Below are 19,283 nucleotides of genomic sequence, written 5' to 3' on the forward strand. Positions count from 1 at the left end.
TATAATAAAGATATTTTGGAGATAATAAATAGAAAGAGACCTTATTTTGATATTTTCATTGGGGCGGCTTTTGTGATAACAAAAATTAGGAAAACCTTTTTAATTTATCTTCCTAAAATGGATTTTTAATTAAATCCAAGCTCAAATAATACCAACAATACGGCATTTTGCCTATTATTTTCCTAAGGGTTATAAGGGTAAAAATAAAACGAGCACCTTCAATTTTACAAATCATCACAAGGAAAGGACTTCTCTTTAATGATTTTATCTCGAAAATAATTCTTAATTCAATATTATTATAACAACTACCAATAATTGTTATAACACATAGAAATTATTGAGTAGCTATTATAAAATGTAAAGCTACTCAATAGTTGCTACAACATAGCTTTTATAATGTGTTTCACATAAGTTTAGAATTCAAAATTTAGGATTTATACTGTGTGGAAGCTAATGAGTAATTGCTTCAATGTGTAGAAGTTATTCAGTAGATGATACAACATATTTATAGCGAGTTTAAAATTTAAGATTTAAGGTTTACACAATATAAAAGCTACCAAACAATTGTTATAATATGTAGAAACTACCTAGTAGCTATTAAACTTATTTAAGGTGAATTTAAGATTTAGGATTTAGGATCTCTAAATATTATTATCAAAATTATTTAAATTTTATTCAAAATTATTTTAAATAATTGTAAAATCTATTAGGTAACAATTACACTCATAAACTCTAAACTCATAACTCATCTTAAATATATTATAGCAGTTATCAATAATTTTTATAAGTTATAATAATTATTGGATAGCTTTTATATATTATAGTATTATTTACTTGACAATTTTTATATAGTATAAATTATAAATTATAAATCTTAAAGTTATTTTAAATATATTATAATTTACCATAAAAGAATATTTTTAAATAAAATCATGAAAGAAGCGTCTATTTAATTTTATTTTTGAAAAAAAAATCGCTCCTCTCTTAATCTCCAATTAATTTTCACCCATTATATAATTACTCGCAATAACTTCGATCACTTTTGGCATCCTCCCATTAATTACGTAATATTCGCTAAGGAAGCTCGTCGTAATGTCAATTTCAATGGATGGGGACGCGTTTGCGGTCGTCTTCTTCTTCTTCTCCGATTTCCAGAGCATTTCACTCTGTCTACGGTTACCTTTCCAAATCCCACCCCGGCGGGGATCGAGGGTTTAAATCGGTGGCATAATGATGAAGGTAGGAGATCGATCGGGTGGTTTTCCTATAAGAACGCTTTGCATGCGAGTTCATTCTTGACCTTTACAGCGAATGTTCGAACGGGTAGTGCCGGCGGGCAGTGCACGAACTGGGAAGAGGCAAATCGTGGATACTCCATTGTGGATGATGGTGATTTAGTCCGGCATCTTAAAGAATAAAGGTGAGTTCTTTTTGGGTTCCTCACCACTTTTCGCTAAAAGGTTTTACCTTTTCCGCATTGCAATGATTCGAGGAAGATTTGTCTGATGCGATATTTGTTTGACATGGTGGGGATTTTACTTTGCACATTGGTTTCAGGATCCTGCCGATTGCTTCGGATATTTGGTCTTTAAGATCCTTATTCCACTCTGAGAAGATTATCTGGAGTACTATCATATACACTTCAAACTTTTCTAGCAATAAACCTTTTTCATTCGTTAAGATGTTTTTTCTTGGAAGCGCTGAGCTTTCTGAAAGTTTCATGGTTGTGCTTTGTTCTTCCTAACCATGCTTGTGCTAAATACTTCTACCGCACGAAGAAGGTAGCAGTAGAACTGCGTGAAGTGCCTTTTTTTCGTATCAACAGTTGTCCATTCCTGCCATTTTCACCTAGATGCATCGAACTAATGGAATAAAAAATATATATGGGTTTGAAAAAGGTAATCTGCAAGGAGGAAACATTTCATCATAAATGCCTCTTGATTTCTGAATCAATCCTCATAGGCGTCTTACACATTGTAAAACATTTATCATGCTTTATTCAAGTCTGTATTCCAACTTGAAGATTTGGATCAATTTTTTGCCACAAATCTCCTATTCTAAATTTCTTACAGTCTTTTATTATCTTGCATATAGTTCATTTACCATCTAGATTCACAACTGGGATGGCAGTTTGAGAGACACTTGATAAATTTGAACAGTATGTGGTGCTCAGCCCTTAGATTGTCTCTATTTACTCACGAGAATATGATTCTTCTTGGTAAATTGCATATGTCGTGATTGTTTCTGCGACTGCAACTTTTGGTTTGCTTTTATTAAAATTTTAAATTGTTACACACGCACATATGATATGTTGGTATTAGAACAAAATCAATTAATTCTTTTGTCATGGTTGTTTTAAAACGAGTGAGACATTGCTATTGTCATCTACTTTAATTTGTCTTATAGTGTCTGTCTTTTGCATTTGTGCTAATACTGTACTGACAGAACAAGTAGATCCAACATAGTTACACCTGTATTTTATTTTTTGTGTGGCAGCATCTGCTGGAATTCAACGACAATTAAGTTGATCTCTGAGCACCTGCATTTCTATCAGCACAAACCAAACAATGGTGAAGTCAGTCACAGCTGAAGTTGAAAACAAGGATATTGAGTTAGACAATCATTTTTCCTCTATCACACACACAGAGAGCTTAAAACGTTTTCACAAGGTGGGATTCCCACCTCAGAGGAAGTTTGTCAAAGAATTCAAAGATACATTGAAAGAGACATTCTTCGCAGATGATCCACTACGCCCTTACAAGGATCAACCTAGATCAAGGAAGCTGGTGTTGGGCCTTCAGTTCTTGTTTCCGATCCTTGATTGGGGAAGAAACTACAACATTACTAAGTTTAAGGGCGACGTTATTGCTGGCCTGACAATTGCTAGTCTTTGTATCCCTCAGGTATGCATGTCTAGAGATACTGAATAAATTGATTCTTATTTTTATACAATTTCTGAAACCATATCACTCTTGAACTAGGACATTGGATATGCTAAACTTGCCAATCTGGACCCAAAATATGGGCTCTGTAAGTTAGACTTCTTTAGATCACACGAATTAAACTTGATGTCCTTTATGATTTAAATTTAAAACTAACCACTTTTCTCTCTGTCAGACTCTAGCTTTGTTCCGCCAATAATTTATGCGGTAATGGGTAGCTCGCTGGACATTGCTATTGGACCAGTAGCAGTTATCTCTCTCTTGCTTGGAACTCTTCTACAAAATGAAATAGATCCTACAACTAACAAGGAGGAATACCGTCAGCTTGCATTCACAGCAACCTTTTTTGCTGGTGTCACTCAAGCAGCACTGGGTTTGCTTAGGTGAATTCTCTCTCTCTCTCTCTCTCCATATATTTATAAATTGTGCATGATCCTAGTTCAAAAAGTGATGCCAGTTCTCTATTGTTTGATAATAAAGGCTAGGCTTTCTTATCGAATTCCTCTCACATGCTGCAATTGTTGGATTTATGGGTGGTGCTGCAATTACAATCGCTCTTCAGCAACTAAAAGGATTTCTTGGAATTAAAAATTTCACCAAGAATACAGATATTGTTTCCGTGATGAAGTCCGTTTGGGGTTCTGTTCACCATGGGGTAATTCTACTAACTATCCCTGTCTTTTACTTATTGTGAGTTGATTGCTTCGCTAAATCTCACTTAAGTTTGATAATTTTGCAGTGGAACTGGCAGACAATATTGATTGGAGCATCCTTTTTGGCATTTCTACTATTTGCTAAGTACATTGTGCGCACTTAATCCAAATTTCAAGAAGAATACAAATGGGAGAATTTTTATGATTAATTTTACATCTTTTTGTAATTGCAATTATTTTTACAGGGGAAGAAAAGGAAAAAGTTTTTCTGGGTACCTGCAATGGCACCACTGGTATCAGTTATCGTTTCCACTTTTTTTGTGTACATAACCAGGGCTGATAAGCACGGCGTACAGATTGTAAGTTCTTAGCTCTTCTATAGCTGTGCAAGTGATGATAATTATATTCAGTTAGTATACTGAACTGGGTTTCATATGCAAATTATTTGCAGGTGAAAAAGATAGACAGAGGAATCAATCCATCCTCTGTCACCCAGATTCACTTCAGCGGTCCCTTAGCTGCAAAAGGATTCAAAATCGGAGTGGTTGCTGGAATGATAGCTTTAACGGTAGCAAACCTCTGACCGTGACACTAAAATCCCAAAAATTAAAATTTCCAATTCAATTGAAGTTAGAAGCAACACTGTACATCCACAGGAAGCAATTGCAATTGGAAGAACATTTGCTGCCATGAAGGATTACCAGTTGGATGGAAACAAGGAAATGGTTGCACTTGGAACCATGAACATAATTGGCTCAATGACTTCCTGCTATGTGGCAACAGGTAATGAATGAATGCAATCATTCATATGGATGGAGGAGCCTATCACCGCGAAACATGTATTTTTTCCTTGCAGGTTCCTTTTCACGTTCAGCTGTCAATTTCATGTCTGGCTGTCAGACAACTGTGTCCAATATTGTTATGTCACTGGTAGTGATGCTTACCTTGCTATTGATCACACCCCTCTTCAAGTACACCCCAAACGCGATACTTTCTTCTATCATTATCTCGGCAGTGATTGGTCTCATTGATTATGAAGCAGCATTACGCATCTGGAAGGTTGATAAGTTTGATTTTATTGCGTGCATGGGAGCCTTCCTCGGAGTAGTTTTTGTATCCGTTGAAATTGGTCTCTTGATTGCTGTAAGAATCTATTTGATCTTCGTCTCTCCTTTCATTATTGCTGCCCCCATTATCATCTGCAATGAAATTGTTCCTCCATATAGGTCTCTATTTCACTCGCAAAGATCCTCCTACAAGTAACAAGACCAAGAACTGCTTTACTTGGAAATCTTCCAAAAACAACACTATATAGAAACATCGAACAGTATCCAGAAGCGGCCAGGGTTCCTGGAGTTTTGATAGTAAGAATTGATTCAGCTGTGTACTTCACGAACTCTAACTATGTCAAGGAGAGGTAAAGACAGCTTGACTACGTGTAATTCAAATTTATGATTTCTTCTTGGTTCTGGATCTCCAATGCAATCGATCTTATGAATTTTCAGTCATGATATAGGAAATCTGACATAACTGTTAAAAAAATAAGTTGTTTGAGTGATAGAATATGCTATTCATGAATGTGTTTGTAGGCAGCTTACTGTTTTATGTGTCATGAATGTGTTTGTAGGCAACCAAGATCACACTGTTTATCATAGTGCACTTCTATTTATCATTTTATCAGTGAACTATCACTACTGATGATTGCTATGGCTGGTTATATATATTGCAGGATCCTAAGATGGTTAAGAGACGAAGAGGAGCAACTAAATGCTCAATGTCTACCTAAAATAACAATATTGATTGTCGACATGTCACGTGAGCGGCTAATTGTATTTTTTTTCTCTCCTTGTTATCAAACAATTCTGATATACATTGCACCTTATTTTGCAGCCGTGATAGATATCGACACTAGTGGCATCCATGCCTTCGAAGAACTCCACAAGAGCCTCCAAAAGCAAGAAGTTCAGGTTAGTAGTTAGTAGTACTGTCCCATTCTACTAACAACTGAAGTCACTTGCCACTACCAACCAAATTGTTTGACAGTCTTCTTCATATCTGTCCTCCAGCTTGTTCTTGCCAACCCTGGTCCAGTGGTGATTCAGAAGCTCCATCTGGCGAAGTTCACAGAGCTGATCAGCCAGGACAATATATTCCTCTCGGTCGGCGAAGCCGTGATGTCATGTTCTTTGAACTCAAGGAGAGACGTATGAACTTGATGAAGTGCTGCAAGCTTATTCATTCTTTGATGGATTGAAGTGGTTTTCCTCAAGATCAAAAAAGAATCAGCTGCTGCTTGTTTGTGTATTTGCCTGATTTTGGGTCTTTCAATTGTGCCTGAATTGTAGCATTAATGAATTTGTTTGCGAGGTTGTAGAGTAGATTAGATGGATAATGGAGAGAAAAGTAGAATCGCTTCTACTTTTAAATAGCTTTTAGTTTTATGTAATAAATATGAACTATGGTGCTCCTCTCTCTTTGAGCCGTTTTAATAATAAATTTAAAAAATATTTCTCTAACGATTCAATAAAAAAACCTCTTTTATGAGTTTTACCCAAATTAATTAGTACTTAAATTTTTTCTTAAAAAATTATAAATTATTATAAATTACGAGGGAAATTGTCCCCTTCTAATTTATTATTATTATTATTATTATTATTATTTAATTGTTAATAATTTTAGAGATCTAATTAATTATGAAAGCCGATGACTTCTCTTCTTAATTCGTCGATTAGATAAATATAAAAAAGTGAAAGCGAAAATATTTTATAATGTATTTTGATTGAGATTTAAATTATAAATACTTAATTAATCTGTTGAACTTTTTATCACTTAATTAATCCAAAGAAACCCTAATTTAATATTATACAATATCATGGACAAAATTAAACATTAATGAGTAATTAATCCAAAGAAACCCTAATTTAATATCAACAGACGTTTATATTGACGTTGAGAACATAATATAATATTATACTTTTGTTTATGATACGATAACTCTATAAGGATCATATTTGTTAAAAATATAGTTGTGTGCCATTTAAAAAAAAATATTTTCAATGATTTTTAATTTTAATGTAAACATAATCATACTTTGATAAATATATTTTTGACGTTTTTCAATTTAATTTTTCATAAATGATCATGGAGATTAATTCTAAAGGCTATTTTTTAAAATAATTTTATTGAACAAATAAAAAATACTATATATTAAATAATATTTATTAAAATATTTATAAATTTAATTATTTTTTAGTTATCCAAATTTATTTAAATATTATTATAATAATTTTGGCTAAAAAATTTAAATAATCTTAAAACATAAGTATTTTAGGATGTAAAGGGGATGTGAAATTATTTTAATATTTTTAAATTAAGATTTCATATTGAGAAATTAACAATAACGGGCATTCTTTTATTTTAGCCCTTCTTTACATTTAATTTTTTTGTAAGAAACTATAAATTAATAAAAATATTTACATTAAAAATTAATATCATATATATATATATATATATATTTAGTTGGTCAAAAATGAAGATGATGATTTTTAAAAAACCGTCAGGACCATATTTATTTTTAATCGAAAGCCCACCTCACTATTTTACCTTGTATATTACTCAAATATAATTTTATTATCTTCCATCTAAATCATCGAATATATTTTTATAACTATGATTTCATAATTATTATAATATAAATATGAATTCAATACTCTCGAGTAAATAAAGAAATTTATATTATAATAATTAATTTTTAATAGATTCAGATTATGGTAGTTAATTTTTAATAGATTCATTATAGTAGTTATTTGTTATAATGTCAATTCAACTCTGAAATTAGAATAGTTCAAAATTTAATATTTAAATAATAGATAATAATATAAAATAAAATAAATGTGAGACGTCTTTTACGATTTGAAAAAAAAGGGCATTGATTTTTGCTCCTTTTATTTTCTTGTTTATTTTCTAAAAAATGATTTAGAATTTATTTGTCTACTTAATATAGTGGTCCCTTCGATCAAAATTGAACGGTCTGATGAAAATTCAACTGATGCGCAGAGAATTCTATTGGGTGAATAACTCTCCTCTCTCTCTCTTCACTCTCGAGACTCGATCTTGATCTATATCGTGATATCGAAACCCTAATTGGAATCCTTCGCTCCGGCAGGCGATCGATCCTTCGCTGCAGCATGGAAGACTACCCGGAGGAGCTTCGAACTCCCCCGATCTCCCTCGTCTCTGTCGTTGGATACCCGGAACTACACCAGACGATCTCCTCCTTCCTCCACGCCGAGCAGCCTCCTATCAACACTCTCGCGCTGCCGGACTTCTCCAAGATCTCAGTGCTCTCGAGGAAGCAGAAGGATCCTCTCTCTTCGTCCCACTCGGTGGCGGGAATCCTCAAACGTGATTGGCTGTCGAAACACCGGACCAGGGTACCCGCCGCCGTTGCCGCCCTTTTTCGTGCTGATTGCGTTACTGGAGATCCTGCTCAGTGGCTGCAGGTCTGCACCGATCTTGAGAATCTAAAGTACGAATTCGTTCCTCTTTGATCTTGCTTGAATTTCCTTTTTCGCTTTGACTCGAAGCATTGCCATTATTTTTGTGTTGTAAGCAGCCAACTAGTTTAACTTCTGCACCCTCTTTCTTTTCCTATCGGCATTTGATGTTTCTATATTTCTCCCTTGTTCTACCAGTGGCGATGTGCTATTGCCCTGCCAGGTTTGTCTGGTTGACCGAGTTTACCTGAAAATTTTCTGGCCACGTAGGTCAGGAAATCATTTGCGAGGCAGTGCTTAATTGCCACTCAATGCATAAATCTGCAGTATGGGTCAATAGTAAATGTGTATGGATTAAAGTATATCTGTTAATATTAAGCTTCAAATTGTACCAATTTTTGGATATCATGGATTTTCAAGCTTTATATTATCAACAACTAACCAACTTTAAGTTAGCAAGCTTTAAGTCATCACCCATTTAACCAACTTTCTTTCCAATCATATTTCTTAAGTTTGAATACTTTAGTCATATTCACCAATCACCAAAAGCATAAATGGGAACATGAGACTAGCAAGTTATCCTTAGCCATAGTTCGTAAGCTTGCTAAGTTAAAACCTTTTTTTCTCTCCCCATGGACAAGATATTACTTTTCATAGCTTCTTTGTGAATCAAGATGACTGACTCGTGGGGGAAGAACAAAGTCGAGGATCACTTAGAGTCATGCTGACTATTCATATGTGATTTGGCATATTTTCTCACGGAGGTTTGTGGGGCCATGTAAAAGCCAAGTCAGACTTCCTAAAGTTTTTCATTTAACCTGAGTTGGTGTGCAATAGAGTAGATTTCATCAGTGGCCTGATTCCTCCATCTACTTTTTCTTTTCTTCATTCTTAATGTATTATTGTTTGAATCTGGCATTAAGGTACCTTGGATTTCTTAAGGTTTATCAACTGTACTGTAGTTCACATGTGAGGAAGTAGATTTTGTCATAGTGCTTGGGGCCATGTGGAACTTCTGCTCTTCTCCATGCTTGACTTGAGGTATTCTTGGCTAGAAATTAGTGTTAAGGTGGAATGGTCCTAGGGAGCCAGGTCAATCTTATGATTTTCTGATCCTTTATTTGCTCACACGTAGTGAGTTGATACTGATGCAGGTGCATAGAGAGCCAGTAGCCTTGTAGCACCGTACAAATCCTTAGCTGCAATAAGCGTTCAAATGTATCATGCGCAAATGTGAAATTTATGCATAGTGGTTTTCAGATAAGGTGGTGCACTAGCTTTATATCCCATAATCATCATCCTATCGCTGGAAAAGTAGATTTCATCAGGGACCTGAGGCTTCCATCTATTTTTTCTTTTCTTTATTCTGAAGGGTACTGTAGTTCACATGCTTGAATGTAGATTTTGTCAGAGTGCTTGTGGCCACGTGTCAATTCTGCTCTTCTCCATGCTTGAATTGAGGTATTCTTGGCTAGAATTTAGCGTTAAGGTGGATCAGTCCTAAGGAGCCAGGTCAATCTTATGATTTTCTGATCCTTATTTGCTCATGCGTAGTGAGTTGATACTGATGCAGGTGCGTAGAGAACCAGTAGCCTAGTAGCACTTAATAAATGTTCAAATGTATCACGTGCAAATGTGAAATTTATGCAAAGTGACTTTCAGATAAGGTGGTGCACTAGCTTTATATCCTGTAGCTGTCATCCAATTGCTGGGAAAGCATGTTGTTGCTCTCCAAAATGGGTTAACCCTACTTGTCATTTATTGTCATGTCCCTACTAATGGGTGTGTTTGTGTGATGAGCATTATGTTAGTAGCAGATTACATGGGTCTGGGGTTGGGCACTTAAGCGAGGTCTTCAAATGTTTCTCTTCTGACAGAATGTTCTTTTCCATATGATTCTGCTATTGGTTTTTAGAAAAAGCTAAATATTGTATTACCTTTAAGATTTGCTTTAGGTAACTCATTAAATAATGTATTACCCGTATTTTCTGATGATTTGCAGAGCTGTGCTTCATGGAAGAGGCATCAAATTGATTGTTATTCTTGTGCAGACAAATGCAAATGGTATGTGCGATTTTGATACATATGTGAATCATTCCAAGAGGCTAGGCAAAACTTTCTTGATGTGAAAAGATATATAATCTCAATATTCTGTTTTGATTGATAAGCATTGCAAATTGCTTTAAAACGTTATTTATTCCCACATCAAACTGCAATCAACCTATTATTGACTAAAATTCATGGTAGTTTATATGCGAAATCAGTTTATTGTGCAAACATGTTTAATGCAGAAGATGTGAACGAAGACCTTAAAATTGCTTTAAGAAAGCGTGCAGAAATTGATGCAAAATACTTGATGATGCTTGTACAAGATGACACAGCAGAATTAAAGCAGTCACTTACCAGGTGGGACATGAAATTGATGCATTTGCCAGCTTTCTTCAAGTTTGTTTCATTGTTTATGCTTGATCTAGAAACCTCACTTTCTTATTGTTTAGTATTATTAGTCTTGTCATAACTTAATAAGATATTACTTCGTTTAGGTTATGATCTGGTGAAATTAGCTCCTTTTCTATGCAGACTTTCAAGTACCTTGGCTGAGCTATGTAATACATATTATCGAGAGGAAGGACGGAAGATAAGAATACGCATAGAGAAAAGGTCCTTTAGCTCTGTTGAGTTGAATATCCGCTACTGCTTTAAGGCAAGGGCTTAACTTTCTATGCTTGGTCATGTGGATGATTAAATCTTCTGATTATCTTTGACCAATAAATAGTATTTAGTACTGCTTTTTGTGAAATGTGAAAATTCAGAAAAATAAAATAACAATGACAACCCATAAGCACTTAATTCTCATCCAACAACTAGGCTTTACAACTGATAGATCCATCTACCTCATTTAATCAACATTATGGAATTTCTATTATTGTGCTGACGATTTTACATACAAATACTTGCTTTACTCTGGCACGAACATAGTGAGATCATCAGCATAATGAAAGACCTTATGAAGGCGATGATTTGTCTAGTTTTGCTATTGGAAATTATAGACAGATACAGGACTAGCTAGCGAAGTACAAAGAAGAACTTGCTTCTTATAAAAACAATCATGTCAGTTGTGTTCATCGATATATCAATATTTGTTTCGAGCTCATCGCAAATTGAGATGACTTGTCTAGTTTTGCTATTGGAAATTATAGACAGATACAGGACTAGCTAGCGAAGTACAAAGAAGAACTTGCTTCTTATAAAAATGATCATATCACTTGTGTTTATCGATATATCAATATTTGTTTTGAGCTCATAGCAAATTGAGATGTTGGAGGAAAATGAACTAATACAAGTTTTCTTTGTCAAGATTAGGTTGCAGTTTTTGCTGAGTTCAGAAGAGATTGGGCTGAAGCGCTAAGGTTTTATGAAGAAGCCTACCGTGCATTACGAGAGGTAATTTCTCTTTATGTATAATTCATGGTGCTGTGTTGATGGTAGACATTAACTTCAAAAAACTTATTGCCATTCCTAGTAAACAGTTGCGAACAAGGGTTGGTAATGTTTCAATAATGATAGGTCTGATTTTTTGCCAGGTAACATAATAATTTACCATATTAAAAGTTCCAGTCTCTGAACAGGATTGAGATGTCTGTGCCTCATCTCCTACACTTTGGCTTAGTAGTAAAGTGCTTTATACAATTATGCATGATGCATGATGCAAATTATTGCATCTCTATAACATATCACTATGCTGTTTGAGATGATGTCTATGAGAAGCAACACAGTTGTCATATAGGCAACCGAGAAATATTGTATATTGTTTTTTATCATTAAGCCTTTATTCTACATATTTTTCTTCTCAAAATTGATTAATTCAAATATACCTTCTACCATAAAGCATGAAATGTAGTTAACTTGTTGATCAGCAGTTTGGATAATGTTTATGCATACTTATGTTTTATGGTAGAAATGAAATAACTGTGAACTAAGTAGGTACTAACATGTCTCCTTTTGTTGGTCTTATTGTTTATTTTTCACTCTCGAATATTCAGATGATTGCAACCTCTACCAGGTTGCCACCAGTACAACGTCTGGTTGAGATAAGAGCTGTGGCTGAACAATTGTTTTTCAAGATATCAACTTTGTTACTTCATGGCGGAAAAGTTGAAGATGCAATTGCTTGGTTCAATAGACATTTCAACAGTTATAAACATCTTGTGGGTTTAGACGAAGTCTCTTTTCTTCATTGGGATTGGTTGAGCCGGCAGTTCCTTGTATTTGCTGAGTTGTTGGAGACAAGCTCTGCTGCCATACCAAGCACCCTCTCTTCTCACTTTGGCACACCGGAAAGCTCTTTGACTGAATGGGAAATTCAACCAGCTTATTACTATCAGGTACTTGTACCATTTTGAATAAAATGCCATGCAATAATTGCTTATTTATTTTGTTGTGTTCTCATCTAATATTATTACTTCAATCCACAAGTTGGCAGCAAATTATCTGAGGGAGAAAAGATATTGTCTAGATAACTTGTTGTCCACAACGGACTCTGAATTTTCCAGTTCTGCTGGAAAGGTGCCAGAATCTGTAATGCCTTCAGTGTTCACAGGTCAATCTGCCCGTTTAGTTGAGCAAGGAGATATGATTGAAGTTCTTCCGTAAGTACATTGTGCTGCTCTAAAGTCAATACTAGTTTCTAATGGTACTTACTGTGTCTGTGGCTATTACTGTGTGCAGTCTTTCAGATGCTGAATATGTACAATATGCCCTCTCAGAGGCTCAAAGATTTCAAGATTCATACGAGATCATTGCCCTGTTCAGAAAAGCTTGTGAATCATTCACCAACTTAAAAGCTCCAAGATTAGCTTCTCTATGCAGTAATAGAATGGCTAAAGAGTATTTTTTTGCCGAGGACTTCACTGATGCAAAAAAGCTTTTTGACAGTGTTTCTAGCCTTTATCGTCAAGAGGGTTGGGTTACTCTGCTTTGGGAAAGCTTAGGATATTTGCGAGAATGCTCTATCAGACTAGATTCAGCAAAAGATTTCATTGAATATTCTCTAGAAATGGCTTCTTTGCCAATATTTTCTAACGGTGATCAGGAAATCCCTGATAGCAAAAGGGAGTATGGCCCTGCAGGTCTAGCTAGCCAATCAAGAAGAGAAGCATTGCAAAGTGAAGTTCTCAGGCTTGTGAAGGGGGAAGAGATAGTGTCACAAACAGATAGAGGCTGCAGTATTGCTGTTACAAAAGAGCAGCCTGTCCGTATTGATGTTGATATCATAAGTCCTTTGAGAATGGCGTTACTTGTATCTGTTGCTTTCCATGATCAATCTGTTAAGCCAGGTTCACCTGTAATGATCACTTTGTCACTTGTATCACAACTTCCTTGTTCCATTGAGGTTGATGGGTTGGAAATTGAGTTCAACCAACCAAAATGCAACTTCATAATCATCAATGCCGTTGAAGATATTTCTGCAGCAAGATCAAATGGTGACAACCAAGATGTTCGAATAGAAACTGCTCCATCAATTGTGTTGCCCACCAACAAGTGGCTGCGGTTGACATATGAAGTCAAATCAGGTAGGCATGTCAGTTTTGTTTCCTGTCAACAAGTTCCAGCTATTCCTTATTATCCCTTTATTATTTTCAAGATCTAGTTTGATTGTCCTATCCATTAACAAACACCTTACTGCACCTATCACTTGGACATACGTCCCTCTGAGTGACAGCTGATTATTTTTCCTTTGACTTTCACTTGTGAATGCAGATCAGAGTGGTAAGCTCGAGTGCTTGTCAGTCACAGCTAGAATAGGTAAATCATTCAAGATTCGCTGCCAAGCTGAAAGTCCTGCATCAATGGAAGATTTGCCCTTCTGGAAGTTTGAGGACATGGTTCAGACTTTCCCAACGAAAGATCCTGTACTTGCCTTTTCTGGTCAAAAGGTTATCCAGGTGGAGGAGCCAGATCCTGAAGTTGATGTTATTTTAAATGCCTCTAGTCCTGCTTTAGTTGGAGAAAGTTTTGTGGTTCCCCTCACAGTTATACCCAGGGGACATGAAGTCTATTCTGGTGAGCTGAAGATCAACCTTGTGGATGCAAGAGGAGGTGGGCTTTTGATGAGTCCAAGAGCAGATCCATTTTCATCCGGTAATCATGACGTGGAACTTATCAGCATCTCAAGGATGGGCGATGAGGATGGATCTCAAGTCCATTCTGATAAAATTAAGAAAATTCAGCAGTCTTTTGGGGTGGTATCCGTACCAGATTTAAGAGCAGGAGACAAATGGTACTGTAAGCTAGAAATCAAATGGCACAAACCCAAGTCAGTGATGCTTTATGCTTCACTTGGTTACTCTCCAAACTCCACAGAAGCTGCGAGAATTAATGTCCATCGAAGCCTACAGATCGAAGGGAAGATCCCGATCAGCATAACTCACACTTTCATGATGCCATTTCGCCGAGAACCTCTTTTGCTCTCTAAAGTCAAATCATTGCCTGGTGCTGATCAAAATGTCTATCTTCCACTCAACGAGACAAGCATCCTCATAGTGACTGCTCGAAACTCCAGCGAGGTTCCCTTACGTGTAAAATCCATGATGATTCAGTCCAACAGCGACAAGAATGAAACCTCCTACTCCATTCAGCATGTTGGTGGTGTTTCTGCTGACGACTCCCTTCTTGTTCCTGGTGGAGAATTCAAAGGAGTCTTTTCTGTCAGACCAAAGATCGACTCTCCAAACCTTGAGCTCGGTTCAGTTTGGCTGAGCTGGAAGAGAGACTTGACACTCAGTGACTCTGAAGATTCTGGTGCAGTGACGGAGCACAAGTTGCCCGCTGTCATTGTCGAACAACCACCACTGGTAGTAAGTCTAGAGTTCCCACCTCATGCCATCCTAGGAATTCCTTTCTTATTCTACATAAAGGTGAGCAACCAGACTAACCTGCTCCAGGAGATCAAATATTCCCTTGGTGATACTCAAAGTTTTGTATTCTGTGGACCTCATGATAATGCTGGCTTCATCCTCCCGAAAACGGAGTACGTGATGAGTTATAAACTTGTGCCCCTGTGTTCAGGCTCACAGCAGCTGCCACAGGCAACGATCACTTCCCTGAGGTACTCAGCTGCCTTGAACCCATCTGTTACAGCAACAACAATCTTTGTTTATCCCAGCGAACCGAAATTTTTTGTTGCTGATAATGAAAAGGAAACCATTCTAGCCAAATAAATTTTGTAGTTTTGCCATGGCTTTGGCTTGGACCAGTGATTCTGAGCCAAAGCAATCCCTCTAAGATGTCATTGTTAGTGTGCTTGTTCTGCTTTCCAATAAGTTAACAATCCTTTTTGTTTTGTCTTTCTCTATCTCCTCTTGTAAACCTAAGAAACAATTTTACCGTTGTGATTTTAGCCTATTGTGATCAAAATTGTTGATCATATCCGCAAGTCTTTGATAAATGTGAATCTGAAGAAGAATTTCTTTTTTTTTTTTATAATTTTTTAGTTGATATTATATATTCAATTTAGGTCGAACCGCTGTATCGATGTCTTGGGGAGAATTTTTTTTTTCTATCGATGAATACAAGAACTGAAATCTCATTCATTCTATATCGGTTTAAAAAATATAAAAATTAATAAAAATAGTTTTTTAAAAAATTATAAAAAATATATTTTTATATATCTTTGTCTTTTATTTATATTTCATTTCTTTTATTTATCTTTTATTATCTTTTACTCATGTCGCACTTGATATGAAAATGAGTTGCTAATTGCGTCTTGTCTTGAATGCTCTTAAAAATAATTTTTTATAATAGTAAAATTGTGTATAATAAATTTAATTCGATTCTTCTTCAAAATTCTATACCACTTTTAATAAAAGATCCTATTAAATGACTCTACTCACATATTTTAATTAAAAGTAAAATATAACTTTAATTAATATTTGAAAAATAAAAAATATAACAGTTTTTATATTTTAATAAAATAATCCTAAAATTACAGTTTAGTATCATAATTATGTCTAATTGGTAAATTAATTTGCTTAATTTTGACGCCTTTTGTTTATTATAAACAAGATTGAATATTCGATTAAAATTAAATTAAATCGAATCAAATTAATTGAAATTTGAACAAATTTTTTTAAATTAAGAATTGATCAAATTTTTAAATAAAAATCGAATAAATCGAACCATAAAATATCAATTAATTTAATTTTCTACAAATTAATTAAAATAACTGAATTTTTTAAATATTATAAAAAATTTATCAATTAATTAAAATTTATAAATTTTTAAAAATTATTTTTAAAAATTAATTTATTTTATTTTTATATCAAATAAAATATTTTAAAATTGAAATCAAATCAAATTAATTATTTTTTAAAAAATAATTAACATTCTAAAATAATTGAATTGAATTTTTAAATTTAATTATTTATTCGATTTAATTGAATTTTTCTCATCCTTAATTATAAAACTGAGAACCATTTGAACAGGCTTTAGCTCCGTTTGACCTGGCGATTGGAGCGCAGTCATTGAAATCATCGGTAAAAAATTATGATTTGCGATGGAAATGGGGCTTATTCACTAGCAATTGGAGCGCAGAAATCTCTTTGGTTCGTGAACCTGGTCTTTATTCCTTATCTTTTACTTTTTCTTTCCTCTTTCGATGTGAAATTAGCATTACGTTTTTTTTTAATATATATATATATATATATATATATATTTTCCCCATTATTATGGTATTTAGCATTATCTCTTTCGATGGGTTTTTTTTTTAAAAATATATATATATATATATGTATGTATATTTTTCCCATTATTATGCTATTTCTTGTTGCAGTTTCGTAGAATTTTATTTTATTTTATTTTTTTTTACAGCTTGATTCTTTGCTCTGCTGTTCTCGGAGGAGGAGGGCTTACACATTGAATTTGAAACATACATCCTCAAATCGAGAAACGTTTCTTTGCTGCAGTTCTTGCAGGTTATAATCATCAAAATTTCCCCTGTTTGGATTCAGAAGAGGCTCTCCAGTTCGATCTTCATCCTCAATCAAACGCTACTTGAATCATCGAACGTTGCGAGTATAGCAGAAGAGTTCTTATTCTGTTAGCTAACGTGTTTTGAACTCAATGGAGAGGAATCCAATGTTAGGGCCTCCAGCGATGCATAGCATGCAATTAGCAACCTACACAGTCGTTGGCCAACCATTCCTTACGACGCTAGCCAGTTCATCTGCTGCTCATCCTCAGCCATCACCTTATCATCAAGGAGATGGTGGTGGAGGACTCCCCGGGGTACTTGATGGTGGCTTCACAGCTCAAGCAGTCCCAGGAGAACCAGCTAAGCGAAAGCGAGGGCGACCCAAGAAGTATGGACCCAATGGCACTCTCTTGTCCCTTTCACAACCAACTGCTTCAATGTCTTTTTCTGGAGTTAGCAATGCAGCACCTTCAAAGAAACGGGGCCGTCCACTTGGTTCTTGCAAGAAGCAGCAAACGAATGCTCCAGGTAGATCCCTTTGTTTAATTTTCAATTTAAAAAGCTCAATTTAAAAAGTTAGGAACGTTTGCAGTGAGAGTTTAGTTCTTCTTTCTGGTTATACCAAGACACGTTTGTCAAGCAACATGTTTTTCTGAGAGAATGATTAATTGTGCTAGAATTTTGTATTAGTTTTAATGTCTAGAAATAAACTGTACTGTAAATACTAACATCTCTTGCTGTACGATTGACAGGATCATCAGGAATGAAACTTCATGTTCATTGTATTGATGTACCAGCAGGAGAGGTAAGCAACCACATTATTGTTCTTTTCATACTGAGGTCATTAGCAATTACTGCCAGAACTAAGAAGATGATTTTTTAAGTTTCACAAACAATGCATTTATCTGCTATCAATGACTAAACATCTGTTTGCAGGACGTAGTTTCAAAAATTGTGTCATATTTTCAGCAAGGATCACACTCCGTCTGCATTCTTTCAACATGTGGTGTTGCATCTGAAGTGAAGGTTTTCCAACCTACGACAACTGGTTGTGGTATTGTAGGTTACCAGGTTTGTGGAGAAACAGTTGAGAATTTTGTCAGTAACCAATGTAGAACAAGAAAGATCGATATCCACTTTGTTGCTTACATTTGGAAACTTAGACTAGACTGGATTTATAATACATGTTCTTGTGTGTTTGTGTTCAGGGTCTGTTCGAGATCTTGTCACTGACAGGCACATTGATGCTCCCTCTCCCGGATAACACTGAGCAGCAGAGACTTGTGAGTGGATTGACGATCACATTGGCTAATAAAGATGGGTGTGTCTTCGGTGGTGGATTAGCAGGGCTTTTACTAGCAGCATCTCCAGTTCAGGTCTGTTAAAGCATTGTTCCATTAATGGGCAAGTATAACAAACAAACAAACAAACAAACACAGTTCATCTTTTATGAACACTGTTGATTGCTAATGAAAGTTATGGTCATCACTTGCTCAACTCTTTTATGCAGGTAGTTGTGGGGAGATTTGTACCTGAAGGGACAAATGAATCAAAACAAGCTAATGCTGCCAAGGTTGTTCCTGTTCTAAACCTTGTCTCAGGTGGGATAGCAAACACCAGCAATCCACCTTCAAGGGATGCCTTGAGTGAATCATCAGGTGACCTGAGGAGCCTGCCTATGCAGAATGCTGGCACATTCAATTACATCAATTCACTAGGTCTTTAGCCATGCCTTCCTGAGAAATAGCGTGTCGATACACTTAGTTATTTGTATTTGATAGGCGTAAAACTTCGCTCAGATGAAGAAGAAGAAGAAGATCCCTGATGCTAATGTTTTAGATTAGTTTACTGATTTTGATTTCATCTCTTTATTCTTGTGGGTGCATCATACTAAACATTATTTCAAGTTGTGATGAAATTTTGTTTATGACAGATATAATTTGACACCAGTTTGAGTTCATGCCATTGGTTTGAGTAGTTTTGGATGTTGTGATTGTTGTTATCAGAATCGGAGAGGCATCTTCAAAATCAAGATGGAGTCGGGGGCGAAAGATATGTATTTATGTTGAGAGGATGGTCATGTGGTTGTTCCTCATTCGCTTCTCATTTTTATATCCTTACACCTCTTGTACTAAAAAATCGAGGGGGCAGAGAGCAGCCGTGCCATCACCCCTATCGGGCTCTGTCCCTGTCTAAAATGCATTATGGGTTCTATTGTGCT

General features: G+C 35.4%; 3 protein-coding genes across 3 annotated transcripts; all 3 read left to right on the plus strand.

Moving 5' to 3' along the window:
- Positions 1 to 1,329: 1,329 nt before the first annotated feature.
- Positions 1,330 to 6,052, plus strand: LOC141832951 (sulfate transporter 1.2-like). The gene is made up of 14 exons (XM_074720318.1): positions 1,330 to 1,420; positions 2,497 to 2,903; positions 2,982 to 3,030; positions 3,118 to 3,325; positions 3,423 to 3,597; positions 3,682 to 3,747; positions 3,841 to 3,954; positions 4,047 to 4,163; positions 4,252 to 4,378; positions 4,452 to 4,738; positions 4,822 to 5,012; positions 5,325 to 5,410; positions 5,486 to 5,562; positions 5,662 to 6,052. Exons 2-14 carry the CDS (start codon positions 2,568 to 2,570, stop codon positions 5,803 to 5,805), a joined length of 1,977 nt encoding a protein of 658 aa, XP_074576419.1. The 5' UTR covers positions 1,330 to 1,420; positions 2,497 to 2,567; the 3' UTR covers positions 5,806 to 6,052.
- A 1,657-nt stretch (positions 6,053 to 7,709) lies between these two features.
- LOC141833724 (uncharacterized) lies at positions 7,710 to 15,526 on the plus strand. Its single transcript, XM_074721218.1, has 9 exons — positions 7,710 to 8,123; positions 10,094 to 10,155; positions 10,383 to 10,497; positions 10,672 to 10,795; positions 11,455 to 11,535; positions 12,135 to 12,476; positions 12,568 to 12,740; positions 12,820 to 13,664; positions 13,852 to 15,526. The coding sequence occupies exons 1-9, from the start codon at positions 7,783 to 7,785 to the stop codon at positions 15,309 to 15,311; spliced, it is 3,543 nt and encodes a 1,180-aa protein (XP_074577319.1). The 5' UTR covers positions 7,710 to 7,782; the 3' UTR covers positions 15,312 to 15,526.
- Positions 15,527 to 17,211: 1,685 nt separating this feature from the next.
- LOC141833204 (AT-hook motif nuclear-localized protein 10-like) lies at positions 17,212 to 18,788 on the plus strand. Its single transcript, XM_074720590.1, has 5 exons — positions 17,212 to 17,590; positions 17,815 to 17,867; positions 17,999 to 18,133; positions 18,271 to 18,438; positions 18,573 to 18,788. The coding sequence occupies exons 1-5, from the start codon at positions 17,212 to 17,214 to the stop codon at positions 18,786 to 18,788; spliced, it is 951 nt and encodes a 316-aa protein (XP_074576691.1).
- The last annotated feature ends 495 nt before the right edge of the window (positions 18,789 to 19,283 follow it).

Source organism: Curcuma longa, chromosome 8, assembly GCF_044706935.1.
Source record: "Curcuma longa cultivar G26 ecotype Majalengka, Jawa Barat chromosome 8, ITB_CL_G26_1.1, whole genome shotgun sequence".
In the NCBI taxonomy this organism is placed as follows: Eukaryota; Viridiplantae; Streptophyta; class Magnoliopsida; order Zingiberales; family Zingiberaceae; genus Curcuma; species Curcuma longa.